Source organism: Pezoporus wallicus, unplaced genomic scaffold (assembly GCF_028554395.1).
Source record: "Pezoporus wallicus isolate ANWC-B61680 ecotype Strahan unplaced genomic scaffold, APGP_CSIRO_Pwel_v1 contig_8517, whole genome shotgun sequence".
In the NCBI taxonomy this organism is placed as follows: Eukaryota; Metazoa; Chordata; class Aves; order Psittaciformes; family Psittacidae; genus Pezoporus; species Pezoporus wallicus.
In genome coordinates this window covers 1,472,636-1,487,093 of record NW_026635263.1, presented here as the reverse complement: position 1 = coordinate 1,487,093, position 14,458 = coordinate 1,472,636, and the positions used below count along the sequence as shown (strand labels likewise).

Here is a 14,458-nt window from a genome sequence, read left to right as displayed (position 1 = left end):
AGCCATTCATTAAAAAAAAATGACATTACTGAAAAGTACACTACTATACAGAAGTGACTGAAATTTATTCTTACTTTAGTGGCATTCCTTCAACCTATTTTGTTAACTATGTGGAAGATCTAATTCCTTAGTCACTGTAAGCAAACCCACATAGCTTGTGCTCTCTCTCTCAGTGTACTTAATTCCACACTGAAATCTCACTTTCAAAGATGAATATTGGAACTTGTTACTTTTACATACAGGATTTGCTTTTAGAGTGCATACAAGTGTAACAACAGACAATTGCTTTGGAAAACAATGCAATGTTCCATTGAAGTTTAGAAGGGTGAGGAATGTAAACAAGGCTGCAGAAGTCTTTGACATTTATTAAAACACAGTGATTGTTCTGTTCGAGTTTTCTTACACATCCTCAACGTGTCTCTGTCTGTCCCTTCATGTACCCTTTTCATTCAGAAAAAAAATAAATTCAGGAATCAGTTGGACTCAGCTAAGTGAAGAATAATAAATTTGATCACTTGGTTTGTGCCAAAATACAAAAACTAAGAAGTACAGCTCTGAATTAAATATAATCTATGTGATTATTTCTTTTTTTTTAAATAAATAATAGAAAATAAAGAACATAGAACTAGAATTCGATTTTAATTTAAATGAAAAACCTAACAGTGGGGTGAGATTAGAACCCAATGTTTCTTTTGCTTAAGGCAATCAAGTGCACTTATTTCAGTGCTTGATAGTAATGAATTCAGTGCTATTGTGAAAATCAAACTTCACAAAATTCACATACAAACTCATGAAATATGGCCATTTACAGATTCTGACACAGCATGAGATTCTTATTAATCATGTTCAGTAGCATTTCACTTTTGGGGTTGTTTTTTACAATAGTGGGCTCTTAATAGAAATTGAAATATTAGAATCTAGTTCATTCTGGCTTGTATTTTCATTACACATAAGGGCCGTCGGGCATTTTCATAAACAGATTTTTCTTTTCAGCCTTAAGAAGCATACAACAAAACCCCAAATCTTCAGTTAAAATAGTTCAAATAATTTTGTAAAGTTCACCTAAATGATAATTTAAGAAATACAGAAAACAAATTCTTTTTCCCTATTGTTAAACTATTAAACCATCATGAAGCCTTTGGAAGTAGTCAGATACCTCTCTCTCTGAAAAAATGTAATTAAATTTTATGCAGGTCTTCATGAAGATGACTATATCTTGAATATTAGATAAGTATTAAAAAGTGTGCTGGCAACTTGCAATATGCAGGTTCTAGTAATATACATAGATTAAAACGAAATCTTTTTCTTGTATACAATTCCTTTTAGATACTCAGCTTAATTTTAGGCCGTGGCTCCTAGCAGGTGCTTTTTCACTAATCAAAATAATTGTAACAAAATATCATTACTGACTTTAAAATTACTGGGTTCATAAAAGTTTTGACAATAATATATAAAAAGTGAACTGAAACTTTTAAAAGACTTACAAGTTTGAGACACAAAAGAAACTGGGAGGTAGACAGATGTTTTGAGGATAAACAGATTGGTTTTGTCTAAGGCATTATGCCACTGTATGTTTAGAGCAGTATAAAAGCTGCTGATTAATCTTCAATTCCAGAGTGTTCGCTGCTCATACTTACGGAAGACTATCAATGCACTTTTGGTCTTTGTGATTCTGACCTTCTCTTCCCCATCTCCTTTTTTCTCTTTAGCAATACAGCTAAATGGAAGTGCTATAAGAATTTCTGCCCATTGCCTGTAGACAGGAATGTTCTGTTCTTAAACAGTAATAAAATACTATAAAATAGTAGGTATTGGAGTTGGAGATATGTGCTCTTTTGGTGCATATTTTGCAAAGAATGGTAAAAAGACAGACAACATGACCCCAACAATTGCCAGCATATACCCCCATCCAATCTGGCAGTCTCCTGCATAGTAGATGTCTGAATTCTCACAGAATCTCTTCACAGTAGCAGAGTTGAAACCAAAAGGGTAAACCAAAAGCCCAGAAGCCATTATGAACACTAGAGGAGAAAAAAAAACACACTGGTTATTATTGGACACCTAATTCCTTTTCAAAAAATATTCTTCTAGAAAGGCAAATCTGTTCTATTAAAATCAATGGAAAAAGTCATATCTTAACAAGGCAACCCTCATGATTGGTAGATAATCTTGTCATAATTACCTCTCATGGACAGCAGTGTCATAACATGGTAATGAGTTGGCATTAGGATATTTTCATGAGAACTCTTGCCCATTACAGAACTTCAGAATCGTTGTGATCCAAATTACGTAGCCATTTAAAAATTAAGATGATTCAGATATAATGAAATCCAGATGAGAATAATTCTTAAGTTTGCAGATTCCAGACCAGCTTGATTTTCTTCTCAATAGCATTTTTGTACTTGAGACAATTACTTTGCTCTGCCAAATAAAATCATTCAATGAAAGAGTTTAAAAGGAGTTTAAGATTCTGCAGATTAGGTTCTGATAATAGCACTTTCTCGCTGATCTCATGATGACAAAAACTTAAATGGTTTAAAATACCCATATTTGACCCAAAAATTGTGAGATGGACAACAGTACAATCTGAATTCTTTTTAATTAGCATTTATTCAGCATTGGGGTCTTTCTGTACAGCTTTAATTCTCCCTGTAAATGTAAGGATTAGAAAAAAAAAATTAACTAAGATTGAGACCTAAAATATTAAGATCTAATGTTCCTGTGTGACCTAATTCTGACTGCTTGGGCTCTAGAAACACACAATGAATATGACAGGACATGCTGTAGAAATCTAAAGGTTCAGTACATAAAGGAACAGCGTTAAAGTAGTGGGAAATCTCTCCCAGAGAGTCGTCTCTTACTCCTCCTAGCCAAATACAGAAGCAGATTAATCCAGTGCATAATGAAGAAATATGTCTGAAATACAAGTAAAGCTTAAGCCACCGCTTGATGTTGGAAAGCCAGACCTGCCTCCTGCAATGACAGTCTGTATTAGCTGCTGGCTTTTAATAGAACTTCACAGATTTTACAGTCTTTAATGAATACATGTTATATTTAAATATCATGGCTTATGCAATTAATTTAATAAACAGCAGAACCACTTTTCCAGCTTTGAAAAAAGCCTGCCCAAGGTATAAATCATGACTATGATAAATATGAGTCAAAATCTTCCAGGTGCAGCTCTCAGGGTCTGTTTCTGCCCATTTTTTTCATTTTATCCTTTCTGCTAATGACCTAAAAATGTATTTAAAAATCTATGGCATATTTTAAAAGGCTTTATTTTATGTACCAGAAAGATACCATGACACAGTCCCTTTTTCTACCTTCCTGTTCTTCTGGGATAGTCTTTTGTTCGAATTCAGGGTGAATTGTTAGTGATTCAAGATTAGAGGTAATCAGAATTAACAGTTATGTTTGAGCTGATAGATAATTTGTAACCAGCAAGCATCTAATGAAGCACCAGGATTATAAAACAAACACTATGTGTAATCACCTTTCAGGTAGGACATGTGCATCTTACTCCCAGTTACAGTACTGAAGAGGCTTTATCTTAAAGGTATCCACTAAAAAAGAGCAATCACTCATTAATCTTTAACCAAAAAAACAACTTTAATAAGCTTGAGGGCTATATGAAGTAAAAAAGTTTAACACAGCCTGTAAAGTCCCTCAATAATTTGAATGAAAACTTTTCTTCTAGTCTAAATGGAACTGCCGAGTTAATCCTTTGTGAAAAATCAAGAATACAAAGAAAATGGAAATCAAAAGGAGAGAAACTGGAACAGAAGCAAACTTGCCAGTTCATTTCCCTCTAGGGTAACTCATGTATGGGCACAAAGAGAAACCACCTGCCAGTAAGCAGAGGTCTCTGAGAGCAAAATGTTTTTACCTGCCCTTGCTCTCACAACCACTCCCCTTTCCTTGAAGCCTCTACAAGTAAGTTTTCAGCGGTTTCCAAGGAAAGGACCCTGTGCCCATCCCCTCTCTGCAGGCCCATGGTGTGTGAAGGTGACACTGCAGCAGCCAGTGAAAGGAAAGGTCCTCCCCAGCGCAGGCAACACCCCCTGGTATTCAACCAACCGCACCTGCTATGGGTGCCCAGGGCAGGAAGGAGCTCCTAAAGCTGAGCACTGAGTTCTTAGCAGCTGTGCTTGTGCATTTAAGCCCTAACGTTAAACAAACATGCAGAAGCTGAAGCTAAATACAAAGAAGTGGTATTTCACAGATCTCCCATAACTACACACATATGACACCACTCAACTCAAAATGAAAACACAATAAAATTGAAGCTAAACTAGGCACACAAACATCTCCTCTAGCAAAGGTTACTGAGTTTCCCAGAAGAAGAAAGAGCTAAGGGCCAGCAGCTTCTTTTGTTCAGTAGCACAGCCTGAAAGTTGTAACACTCTTGCATGCCCAGGAACATTCGCAGAGCACCCCCTCTGTAATCAGAAACGTAAGAAGCAACCTTGGAGAGCAACAAGAAAAAAAAAAAAAAAAAGGAAGACTTTTCCTACTGCTGTTGTAAATTTTGAGTGTTAAACAGCAAATCTGACCAATAAACTGAACCATATTAATCCATAGACCTAGGCAGGTCATAGGCTAATACAACCTGTGGGGTAATACAGGTAGGAAGCAGAACAATGTCCTGCCTAATAGACAGCTACAGCATAGTCCCGCTCAAACCCAGACTGCTCAATCACATAAAGAATCTTGAAATAGCCCTGTGGTGCAAAACCTGCTGTGGAATGGTAGGCCCGTTTGCAACAGAAAGTGAGCCTGTTTTAAGAGAAACAGAATTGCTCCAAGCAAGCAAGGTCTGAAATTAAATTTCAGTTTGTTCATCTTTTCAAAGCCAAAATAGTCCATGCATCTCATTCACTGAAAGAAAACATTGTGCAAAATTGGAAGCAATCTTTTTATCATAGAACCCTTTTTAACTTTGCTATTACATTTTGCTGTTTTCCTGACACTATCTCAAGCCCTTGCTGTACTTCACATTATCTGTCCATACATATGTTTTCTTTTTGATTGTCTTACACAGAATTATTTTGAAGGTTGTGCTTTATTGGGGGCATTGGTGTTTTGATTATTGTATCTGCTGTGTTGTATGGTGGGACTTAATGGAAGATGCTTTGTTTTTGAAGGCTAGAAATAATTGTCATAGTTGAATGTAATGTATTCACATCTCAAGCGGGCTAAAAAGTTACCCATGGTTTCATATCCTCAGGCATGTCATAGAATGACCTCATTATTCTCATTTAGGTGCCCTCTTTCTTACACAGACTCAAAAAACTGAATTGCCTGTTATTATCAGCAGAAGCCAAGCTTTCAGCCATGGTGCTAATGACTGCTTAATAGCGCTATCAGCAGTGCTGTTAGCTGAGAAAGCACACAAAGAAACAGTGGGGCTCCATTTAGGCTCCTCATATAACACTTACTCCTCTGCATGATTTTCCAACAACAAACATCTTACCATTGTGTGTAGTGTAAGCCTGCTGTCATCCAACATGATGAGAAGGCTCAGGCAGCAGATCTGGGACTGTTACATAGTATGAAACATATGGAGAGTAGAGGGGACTTACTGCTAAAATGGGTAGCTGGAGTGCTTTTTATAACATGGCTATCATGTTATAAAATCATTTGATTCCCATCAGCTTTTGGGTCTTGTTATAAACAAGCTTTTTTTGTTGTTTAATTATCTGACACATGGTGCTTGTTATTGCTAGGTCCTCATCACCTGCATTCTCACCAGTAACTCACAGCTACTGCTGACTTCAAGGCAGTCTGAAGCCCAGTTCACGTGCATTGGTTCAACTGTAAGTCACTTTTTATTTCTACTAATACCTCCCCAACACTTACACTCTCACCCTTATCCTATTTACTTCACTGGTGTCTTACAACCAGATGGTAAATAGTTTCCCTTCTGAAAGGTTTCCTAGTCAAAACAGGACCTCTGCACTGTGCTTCTGCTCCCTGTATATGCCCATGGTTTATCTACTTATTTTTTTAAATAGTTTCCTGAACTCATAATTTTCTAAATAAAGTAACTATAATTAACAGGAATAAGATATTATTAGAAAAGAGGACCCTTCTTTTTAGAGAAAACAGGGAGTTTTGCAGAAAAAGTTGTAAATCATTGGTGGCAATACTGAATCAATAGCATTTCTATTCAGGGAAAATAGCATTTTATGCTATTTTAAAATCTAATAAAATATAACTGTTATTGCAATGGTTCATTCCTTTCATCTAGCTCCTGAAATACTGCTTAATTATTTAAATCTATCACATACTGTTTTCAAGTTTATTTCAAACCAGTCCAAAGTAATGCAGTTCTGCAGAGTGTGTGTAGAGGGCACCAATGTACAATTCTCATCAATACCATGCACAAAAAATGGCCATTTCCATTCCCACTTCTTCTGGTGACACTGGTGGAGGTTTCAATGTATGAAACACAATAATTTAATAGTTTTCTATCTTGTGAGGCAGGAATGTGAAAACTTGGCTAAGTTTATGTGTATCATTCCATATTAATACTGAAATGGGTGGAAATCCAGAGATGAACCCCAAGTATTACAGAGACAGGAAAAAAGCTGGTTTATTTTACTGTATTTGTTAATATGTTTGGATGATGTGTAGTAGTAATACTGATCACCAGTAGTAAAATATGCTGTATGCATGAATTATCATCCTGAAATTACCTACTGTAAGAAGATCAGTTTGTCTTAGAAGTTTAATTTGCTTATTTTAGGAGTATATTATATTCCTGGTACTTGTGACAGTGACGGATTAATTGCAGGATTGTGGGACATATCAGACAATCATTAGAATGAGGGCTGAACTGTAGGCATGCAAGAGTATTATTCCAACCCTGTTACCGATTATCGCGGTCTTTTCTTGGAACATTTTCATTGACAGGGCTTAAACTACTAAAGCAATTCTCACGCATCTCATCAAGAAGTTTCTTCTCACATATAATCTACTACCTCCTTCCTTAAAGCTGGCAGCTCTGCTTATGCAGTTGACTTTGAATAACACACTTCCTCTCAGGTTTATACATTGTATTAATCTAATAGTTTTATTAGCTCCTCTTAAGCTTTTCCTTCTGTTTATGTGATTTTACTTATAGTTTTAAAATAAGAAAGCAGATGCTGGTCCAAAGCCACAGATACTCCAACACAAAGCCAGAAATACAGCTAATGTCTGAGCAGCAGTGAAAAAACCTTTCCACCAGTAACACAGCCATGTATCTTCAAAACCACCATCTCTTGTCCTACTGCACTGGCTATCCTACACTTAGTACATTCCAACATTCTTCCCATGCAAATATTTGTGGCATGCCTGAAAGGTTCCTACACTTGGGATATTTTGGACTTAAGTGGCGCAAGTCTCTTGTACAAAAAGGTGATACCTATATGTCTCTTCCAACATTTGGGAACCTAAAGACAATGCTAAGTAAGATCCAAGGTCACCATTACTGTTGGTAATAGCTGCACATGAGTGTACTAACAGAAACAAGATGGAATTCAGGGCTATCCATAAATTAGTGATTTCCTTTTGTCTACTTCAGAAAAGGAGAAATGACCTAGAGTAATTTTGGTGAGAGCTGAAATACATCTAAAGCCAGCAGGCATCATTTTAAATGCCAATGGGGTATAAATGAAATAAACAGGAAAGCGACCTGCAAGACAAAACAAACCAGACAAAATCCTCCTGGTCTGGAAGCAAACCTTTCCAGGGGGCAGGCAGACAGGGACCACTGTTAAATGCCATTCTACTCTGCTCAGCTCCTGGCAGGTACATGTCAGGTACCTATAGTTCAACCTCTTGAAAGTAGCTCTACCAATTATTTCCTCCGAGGAAAGCAAAATGGAGAGCAGGGAAAAGGGATAATAACGCCCATATGCTTAGTATCAAAATGTAGCTATCTTCTTTTTTTAACTGAACAAAGAGCTGGATCTTGTAATAGCGATACAGGCCCTTCTAACATATTATAGTTTAGCTTTTCTCCTTTCTAAAAGTTTGGCTTCATTTCAGTCAAACATGTTGTGATTTGAAGAGCATGTATCAGTGCTGGACTGTTGCCAGATATGTAGATTATACCAGTTCCTTTTCTAGCTTTCCTAAGTGGTGCAACTCACAAGTTAGCAACTATAATATAAATGTGGTTATAATGAAAGCTGTGCAGCTTGTCAAATCCCCCTTTGTTAGCTAACAAAGGAAATGTATTAGTTTGTACAATGTCTCCAAAGTCTATCTTTAAATAAATGCTGAGTATGTGACTATAGCTCACAAACTGAGGAACTGCATCAGAAACAGTAATTTATATTTTTATAGATGTATATATATGCAAACCTCGTGGGGAATATATTTATATAAAAAGATGTACAATGTTTTCCATTTAAGCAGGATTTAGGTGGAATGGGAACAGGTTAATTTAGATAAAACTAGCACTGAAATACAAGTGCTCATGCACCTTTTTTGCACGGGTCCTTTTAGTGCTACTTAAATACCCATTCAAGTTCTGTTGGCACAACTTCCTCATTCAGATGGGCCCTTATTGCTTGAATAGCGTGTTTCAGAAATGTCTGACAATTGTATGAATACCTTAGTCTACCTCACTTATTAACTGAAGGGAGTGGAATCCAATTGTCCAGACTTTGGACAAGAAATTCTCTGAAGCCAACATGGAGGTAATTGGGCTGTGAGTTTACTAAGGACCACAAAAGGAAATGCCATCCCAGTGACCTTTGAGGTTGCATTTCACAGCATGTTTTCTACATGAGAATAAATGATGAAACTTCACTATTTCTGCCAAGTGAGTGGTAGCTATGGTGAAGATTTATAGCTGTAATCTGGTAATCTATGGTCCTAATCACGCAGTTATAGAGTTGTGTGTCATTTACTCAAAAAGGTTGAAATGATCTAGCACTGCGTAGGCTGTAGTGAAGGAGTGCATTTTGTCATCTGCAGGGTTAGAAGATATACAGCCTATTTAGCAGACTGTAAAAGGGAGAGACAAGAGCTAATGTTTCTCAAAATAGCAGACTTACTTAAACAAAATTGTACAAGACTCAGAGAGCTAAGAAATGGGGACTGTCAGATGCACTCTAGTTTGGAAGCCATTACGATTTTCCTGGTTTGTATTGCTTCAATAATTATATAGATTTTCTCTTTAAGTTTTTTGAAATTCTAAGTCATGTTCACTTCATCGCTTTCAGAACAGCAAACACAGTAACAGACTAATAATATGATATTGACATATTTAAGTGTTGGATTCTTTAGATGAGAGCAGCATGTTCAGAATGTATTATGCCTGGAACGTGCCTTGTGTTCCCTTATCTCAATGTTCCATTTTATTCAACAGTTAAGAAGCACTAATAAAAAGTGACTATTTCAGAAGTTCTATTTTACGTGAACATAGTAGGGAGCATATTTTCTAAGCAATGCATGCTGGTTAACTGTTCCAGTTCATTTCTACAAATAGAAGTAAAGGTGGCAAATGCTTTCTCTTCTTAGGTAACCTATCCATGCCAAAACCAGTATGTTCTCAGCATTAGCAGGGAATGAAATTCATGACTGAAAATTTAAATTAATACTTCTTCTTGTGATGTTCTAGCTAAGAACAAGTGCAGGCCCAAATTGCCATCTGATGCATTCCCTAGCAAGGATCAGCATCCGCCTGGGTCCATGTGCAGCTGGAAATAACAAGGGGACAGGTTTGCTTGCAGCATATTGTGTCTCCTTTGGAACCAGCTCACCTGGGAAGGGGAGATGCTGCCCAGCCTGCCGCAGGTCTTGGCTCCTGCTCTGGCTGTCAATTCCAAGTTTTTAAATAGCTATTTAGAGCAGGGGCTGAGGTCCAAAAGACGGGCAGTGATGTGTAGATCACCTGAAATGTCATGGTTTGACATGACACATTTGCTCCCTTCTCTTTCCCACCTGCTCACCTCACAGGTCTCTTTTAAATCAATCTTGCCACCTCTCCCAAGACTCACAATTTCAGCAGAGCAGATGCTCATGATAACAGATTTATAATGAAGCTGGTGGCCATTAAATACTAGCCTTACATCAGAGGTGACCTTATTGTAAAGCATTGTAGAGTGAATTTATTTCGACTTTGCACATTCTTTACCTTGTCTCCCACATCTCAGAGAGACACACAATGTGGCAGCCAAGTCAGTGGTGGCGGGAAGCCTCATGCCTGAGAATAATGCCCACATCTCACTTCATTACAGTTGCACTTGACATCCCAGCAGTCTTCAAGCCTCAGGGATATCACATTCATTACCTCTTTCGGAGACAGGTATTTTACATAAATGGTTGAAAGGTGATTAGAATCCCTGACAGAACAGCATTTTATCTGGAATGCAACCATGAAAAATATGTGCCTAAAACAAAAAAGGCATCCTACATCCTTCTTCTAATTGATTTAAGCTACAAAGACCAGCTTCAGTTTTCCCAGGGCACAGGAACTACCAGGAAGACACAAATTGCATGTTTTCGGACCTCCTAATAAAAACTCCTTGACAGGGGGTTGAAACCAGAGTTTTTTGTTTCTCAGATGTCCTAATCCTATGAATGTCATCAGTCAGCAGAACCCCACATAATGCCACCTGATCATAAAAAACAGTTCTGTAACTACTGTCATTTCATGCTGCTGATTCCAGCCCACCATAAATCAGCCCCACCACAAGTAATGCTAGAAATAATTGTCTGTTCCCAAGCTCCCCTTTTTACAGCCCAGGTGCCACACAGCTGTAGCCATATGGTAGACCCCATATATATTATAGCAGCACCTCCAATAGTAATGCTATCTGAGTACTTGGAAGCTTTTTAATGCTGCAAACTGGAAAAGTGCAGCTTGTCCTCATGCAGGGGTTTTCCTAATCTTTAAAAATCTTATAAAAGGGATCAGCTTTGGCTTAAAACAGATGCTCTGCAGACACAAAATGGATAGCAAACTGCTTGGAAATGCAGCAGGTGATACCAGGGCTGATTGTCAGAGAAGCCTGCTGGCTTGCTGCACTCTGACCTCCCTCAGTCACTGCATCCTCTTTTTACTATCCAGCTTTATTTTTCTCCTGAGCAGAGGTTGCTTGTACTGATTGCTGTCTGTGCAAATGAATTAGTGCACCCAGGCTAACATTTTGACTTCAGCCATGCTTGACCTCTGCATTCATTAGCCAAGTCTTACACAGCAACGTGTCCAGTTAAGTCACGCAGTCAAAACCGTACAAGGCAGGTTGTGTGGTCAAGCTACACACTCAATTAGCAGCAGACAGGTCTACTTACAAGAACCACCAGCCACATCTCACACAAGAGGCTGATTTAATCCAAGGCTGATGGAAGAAAAGAGCCAAAACTCACCGGGCATCTCATTGCTGAGCAGACTCTCAGCGTACCAGCAGGAAGGCCCTGGTGTGCTCTTCACCCCACAGTGCAGGCATTCTTTATAGGTACCTGAACAAGTCACTGCTTGCAATGGCCCTGTCAAACGCAACAGTTTGCCATTCTAGTGCACTTCAAAAGGCAGCTTTTGACTCATGTCCCTTCTCCGTTTCATGGGGCAAGAAACTCATCACTGACTGATGTGTGCTTCAGCTCCCAACTTGTAGACTTACAGATGTAACTTCAGGCCATAGTAAAACAAAAGAAGTAACTGAGTTCTGAGGCAGAGCTACTTAGGTCAGAAAAATAATGCAGAAATCCAGAGTAATGATAGAAATGCCACAGATTACTACCTAAGTGATTTGGGATATCTGATCATTTTTGTCAGGTTGGCCCAGCTGTAGAATTTCCCATCTCCAATTAGACCAAAAGGCCCACACTTCCTCCTTCATTAATGCATTTGAAGGATTTAATGAGTTACTTCATCAGGTTAATAAATCCCTTCAATAACTTTATTACACTTTGATGCAATTATTCAAGTGATGCAGCTAACAAATGATCATCATTTATATTTCTTGACAGAATAACTTAGTTAATATATTTGGACCATGAAATACAAAACCCATAAATAAAACTATGGGGACAGTTGAATGTCGTGGGGGTAGGAAGGTGGGTGAGGGAGGGTGTCTTTCTATCTCCAGTTAAGGCACCATTGGAAATCTGCTGTCTCTTGCATAAGTAACTTTCAGCAAGTGCTAAGAACTGCAGGAGATTTGTGCCTCCTGACAATGTTCTGCTTCCCACAGAGTGTTTAGAAAGGAGGTGAGCTGCTGCAGGACATGTACTGCTGCCTGCAGGAAGATGTTTTAAAATGCATCAGAAGGGACATAACCCACAATTTTTTGTTCCAGCACTTTATCAGGTTTAAAACCGAGCTTCATAAAGGCTGTTCTATTTCTTGAGGTTAAGATCTTTGGCTAATGTTGAGAAGGTGCAGTGACACCATCAGAAAATAACATTATATTCTGGAAATTATTTTATAGCTAAATTGAATTAGTTGCCATACCATTTGCTTTTGCTGTGGCATCATAGTAAATGACATCATCAACAGAATAACCTTAGGGCAAGGGTGTTTTCAGAATCTTGACCTTTGAATGGGCTTCAGTATTAGAGTTTCCTATTACCAAAGTAATATTTACAGTAGGTAGACTGCAAGAATGGAACCATACCATTTATTTGCTTACACCTGATAGCCACCTCTGCCCAGAACAAATTTCACATTAATCACCATCTTATCTCTCTAAGAAACAGTTACTCTCAAGGACATCTGTATTATTCCCCTTGTTTTATTAATACAGAGAATAGTGCAGCTATGGATTTTTTGACACTGAACTTTATTTATTTGCTAGATTTTCTTTTCTTTTTAAGGGGAGCTGAAATGCGTAAATAAACACTGATCTTTCTTAGCAAACTGCTTAAGACCTCAACCATAGTGAGGGCCATGCGCACTGGAAATGTCTCTGAATTTCTCTTTTATGTAAAAAAACTTGCAAATCAGTCTCTTTCTTCTCCTTTTTATCTGCTGAAACTCCAGTTACGAATTCTGAGTTTCTTCTGGGAGTGCAGATGACCTTGTTAACATGTGAGACTGCCAGAAAAGCAGTGCCCTCCACTGCAGTGGGTCAGAGAAGTGAAGCCAGTTCCTAAGGTCAGATCTTGTATTAAAAAAATGCAGGTTTCTCTTTTTTTTCACATAGTCTTTAGCTAACATTTAAAACATTACATATGACATTGAGCTCCAGGCTGATTTGTTCTTCTAATTTTTCAAGAGCACTGCATCACATATTTTCAGCTTCAAAAATTAAATCAATATAGGCCCAGCAGGGGAACATATCAGGCAGCCACATTCTCTTTCATGTGAGAAAAGAGTTATTGGAAAGACTTCCACAAGCTAAAATTTGTGGAAGTTTCTCCCGGTTGGTGAGTTTGATTCTGTTGAGTTTCCTAAACCAAAAGACAGTTACAGATAAGCACAGGTTTCAGGTCGTCTCAGAAGGACCAGGGCTATTCCTTCTAGCAGAGGACTAACTCCTGTGCAGTCTGCTTTGAAATAATGGAGCTGCAGTTTCCCATTTCTTTTCATTCAGGCTCCAAGTGCCCTGCAGAGCTCAGGGCAGCACAGCTGCTCCAACCCTGTGATTACTGCATTTAATGGCTGCTTTCCTGTGCAGCCACCTCTCAGCGCTGCATCGTGAGTGATATTTTGGCAGCAGGACATGGTAATGTTTGTGTGTTTTAGACAGAGGAAAGGCTCTGCCACTATCCAGCCCTGTGCCAACTCTCTCTCCATCTTAACCCAGGACGCAGAAGACAGCCTCCATCCACATGGATTGTCCTGATCCACCCTGCAGGTCTGAGTGTCCTTTCCATAGAAAATGAAAATGGAGAGGAAAGAACAAGAGACTCAGTCTGTGCCTTTTGTGGTGTGATGGTTCCTCTTCCGAAGTGGTCAAAAGCTTGGCAGGAAGGAGATAAACCTTGTTGTCCAAAATCAAATAATTTATCTTGCAGTAGGACAAGCCTTATGCAGTACCAGAATTAGGTGCTTATGCTAGTGGAAGGGGGGACCTATTCATTTTAATTTGCTGTTTAATTAGGTGTCCAATGCCATACAATGGTGAGCTGCTTGCTTGGATGGGATGAGCCACCTAATCGTGAGGTGAATGCGCAGTCAAGCCTGCCTCCTAAACTCAAGCACTGCTCACACAGCAATTACTCTGGAGTCTGTTAAATGTGATTTAACCAGTAATTTGCTCCCAAAGTGAAAGCTGTGCTTTCAAATACAGTAAAGGGACTCTATCCTCTGCCCTGCCCTTGTGCCAGTGCTGTGTCCAAGGTGTGCTGGTCCTGCTAAGGATGCTGCCCAGCACAACTCTACCGTGTGGAGGTGTCAGGTGTGGGTAGGGTTGGCTGAGTCAGGAGAGCAGACGGAGCCCGCAAACCTTCCAGTATATCTGTGCTGGTTTGCAGGTTATGGTGCCCCAGTGGATCAGTGTGTGTCAGTGGTGGT

The 14,458-nt window shown here is 38.8% G+C and overlaps 2 protein-coding genes across 8 annotated transcripts in view; one reads left to right on the top strand and one right to left on the bottom strand.

Moving 5' to 3' along the window:
- SPATA22 (spermatogenesis associated 22) overlaps positions 1–14,458 on the top strand; it is a 63,106-nt gene that overhangs the window by 8,290 nt on the left and 40,358 nt on the right. For all 7 annotated transcript variants that reach the window (XR_008972998.1, XR_008972997.1, XR_008973000.1 and 4 more), the window contains exon 8: positions 5,727–5,816. The gene's annotated coding sequence lies outside the window, so the exon portion shown is untranslated. The remainder of the gene's footprint in view (positions 1–5,726; positions 5,817–14,458) is intronic.
- LHFPL7 (LHFPL tetraspan subfamily member 7) overlaps positions 527–14,458 on the bottom strand; it is a 60,361-nt gene continuing 46,429 nt past the window's right edge. Inside the window, exon 3 of the mRNA XM_057416162.1 lies at positions 527–2,021. Coding sequence (XP_057272145.1) covers positions 1,795–2,021 — 227 coding nt within the window. The 3' untranslated portion in view covers positions 527–1,794. The remainder of the gene's footprint in view (positions 2,022–14,458) is intronic.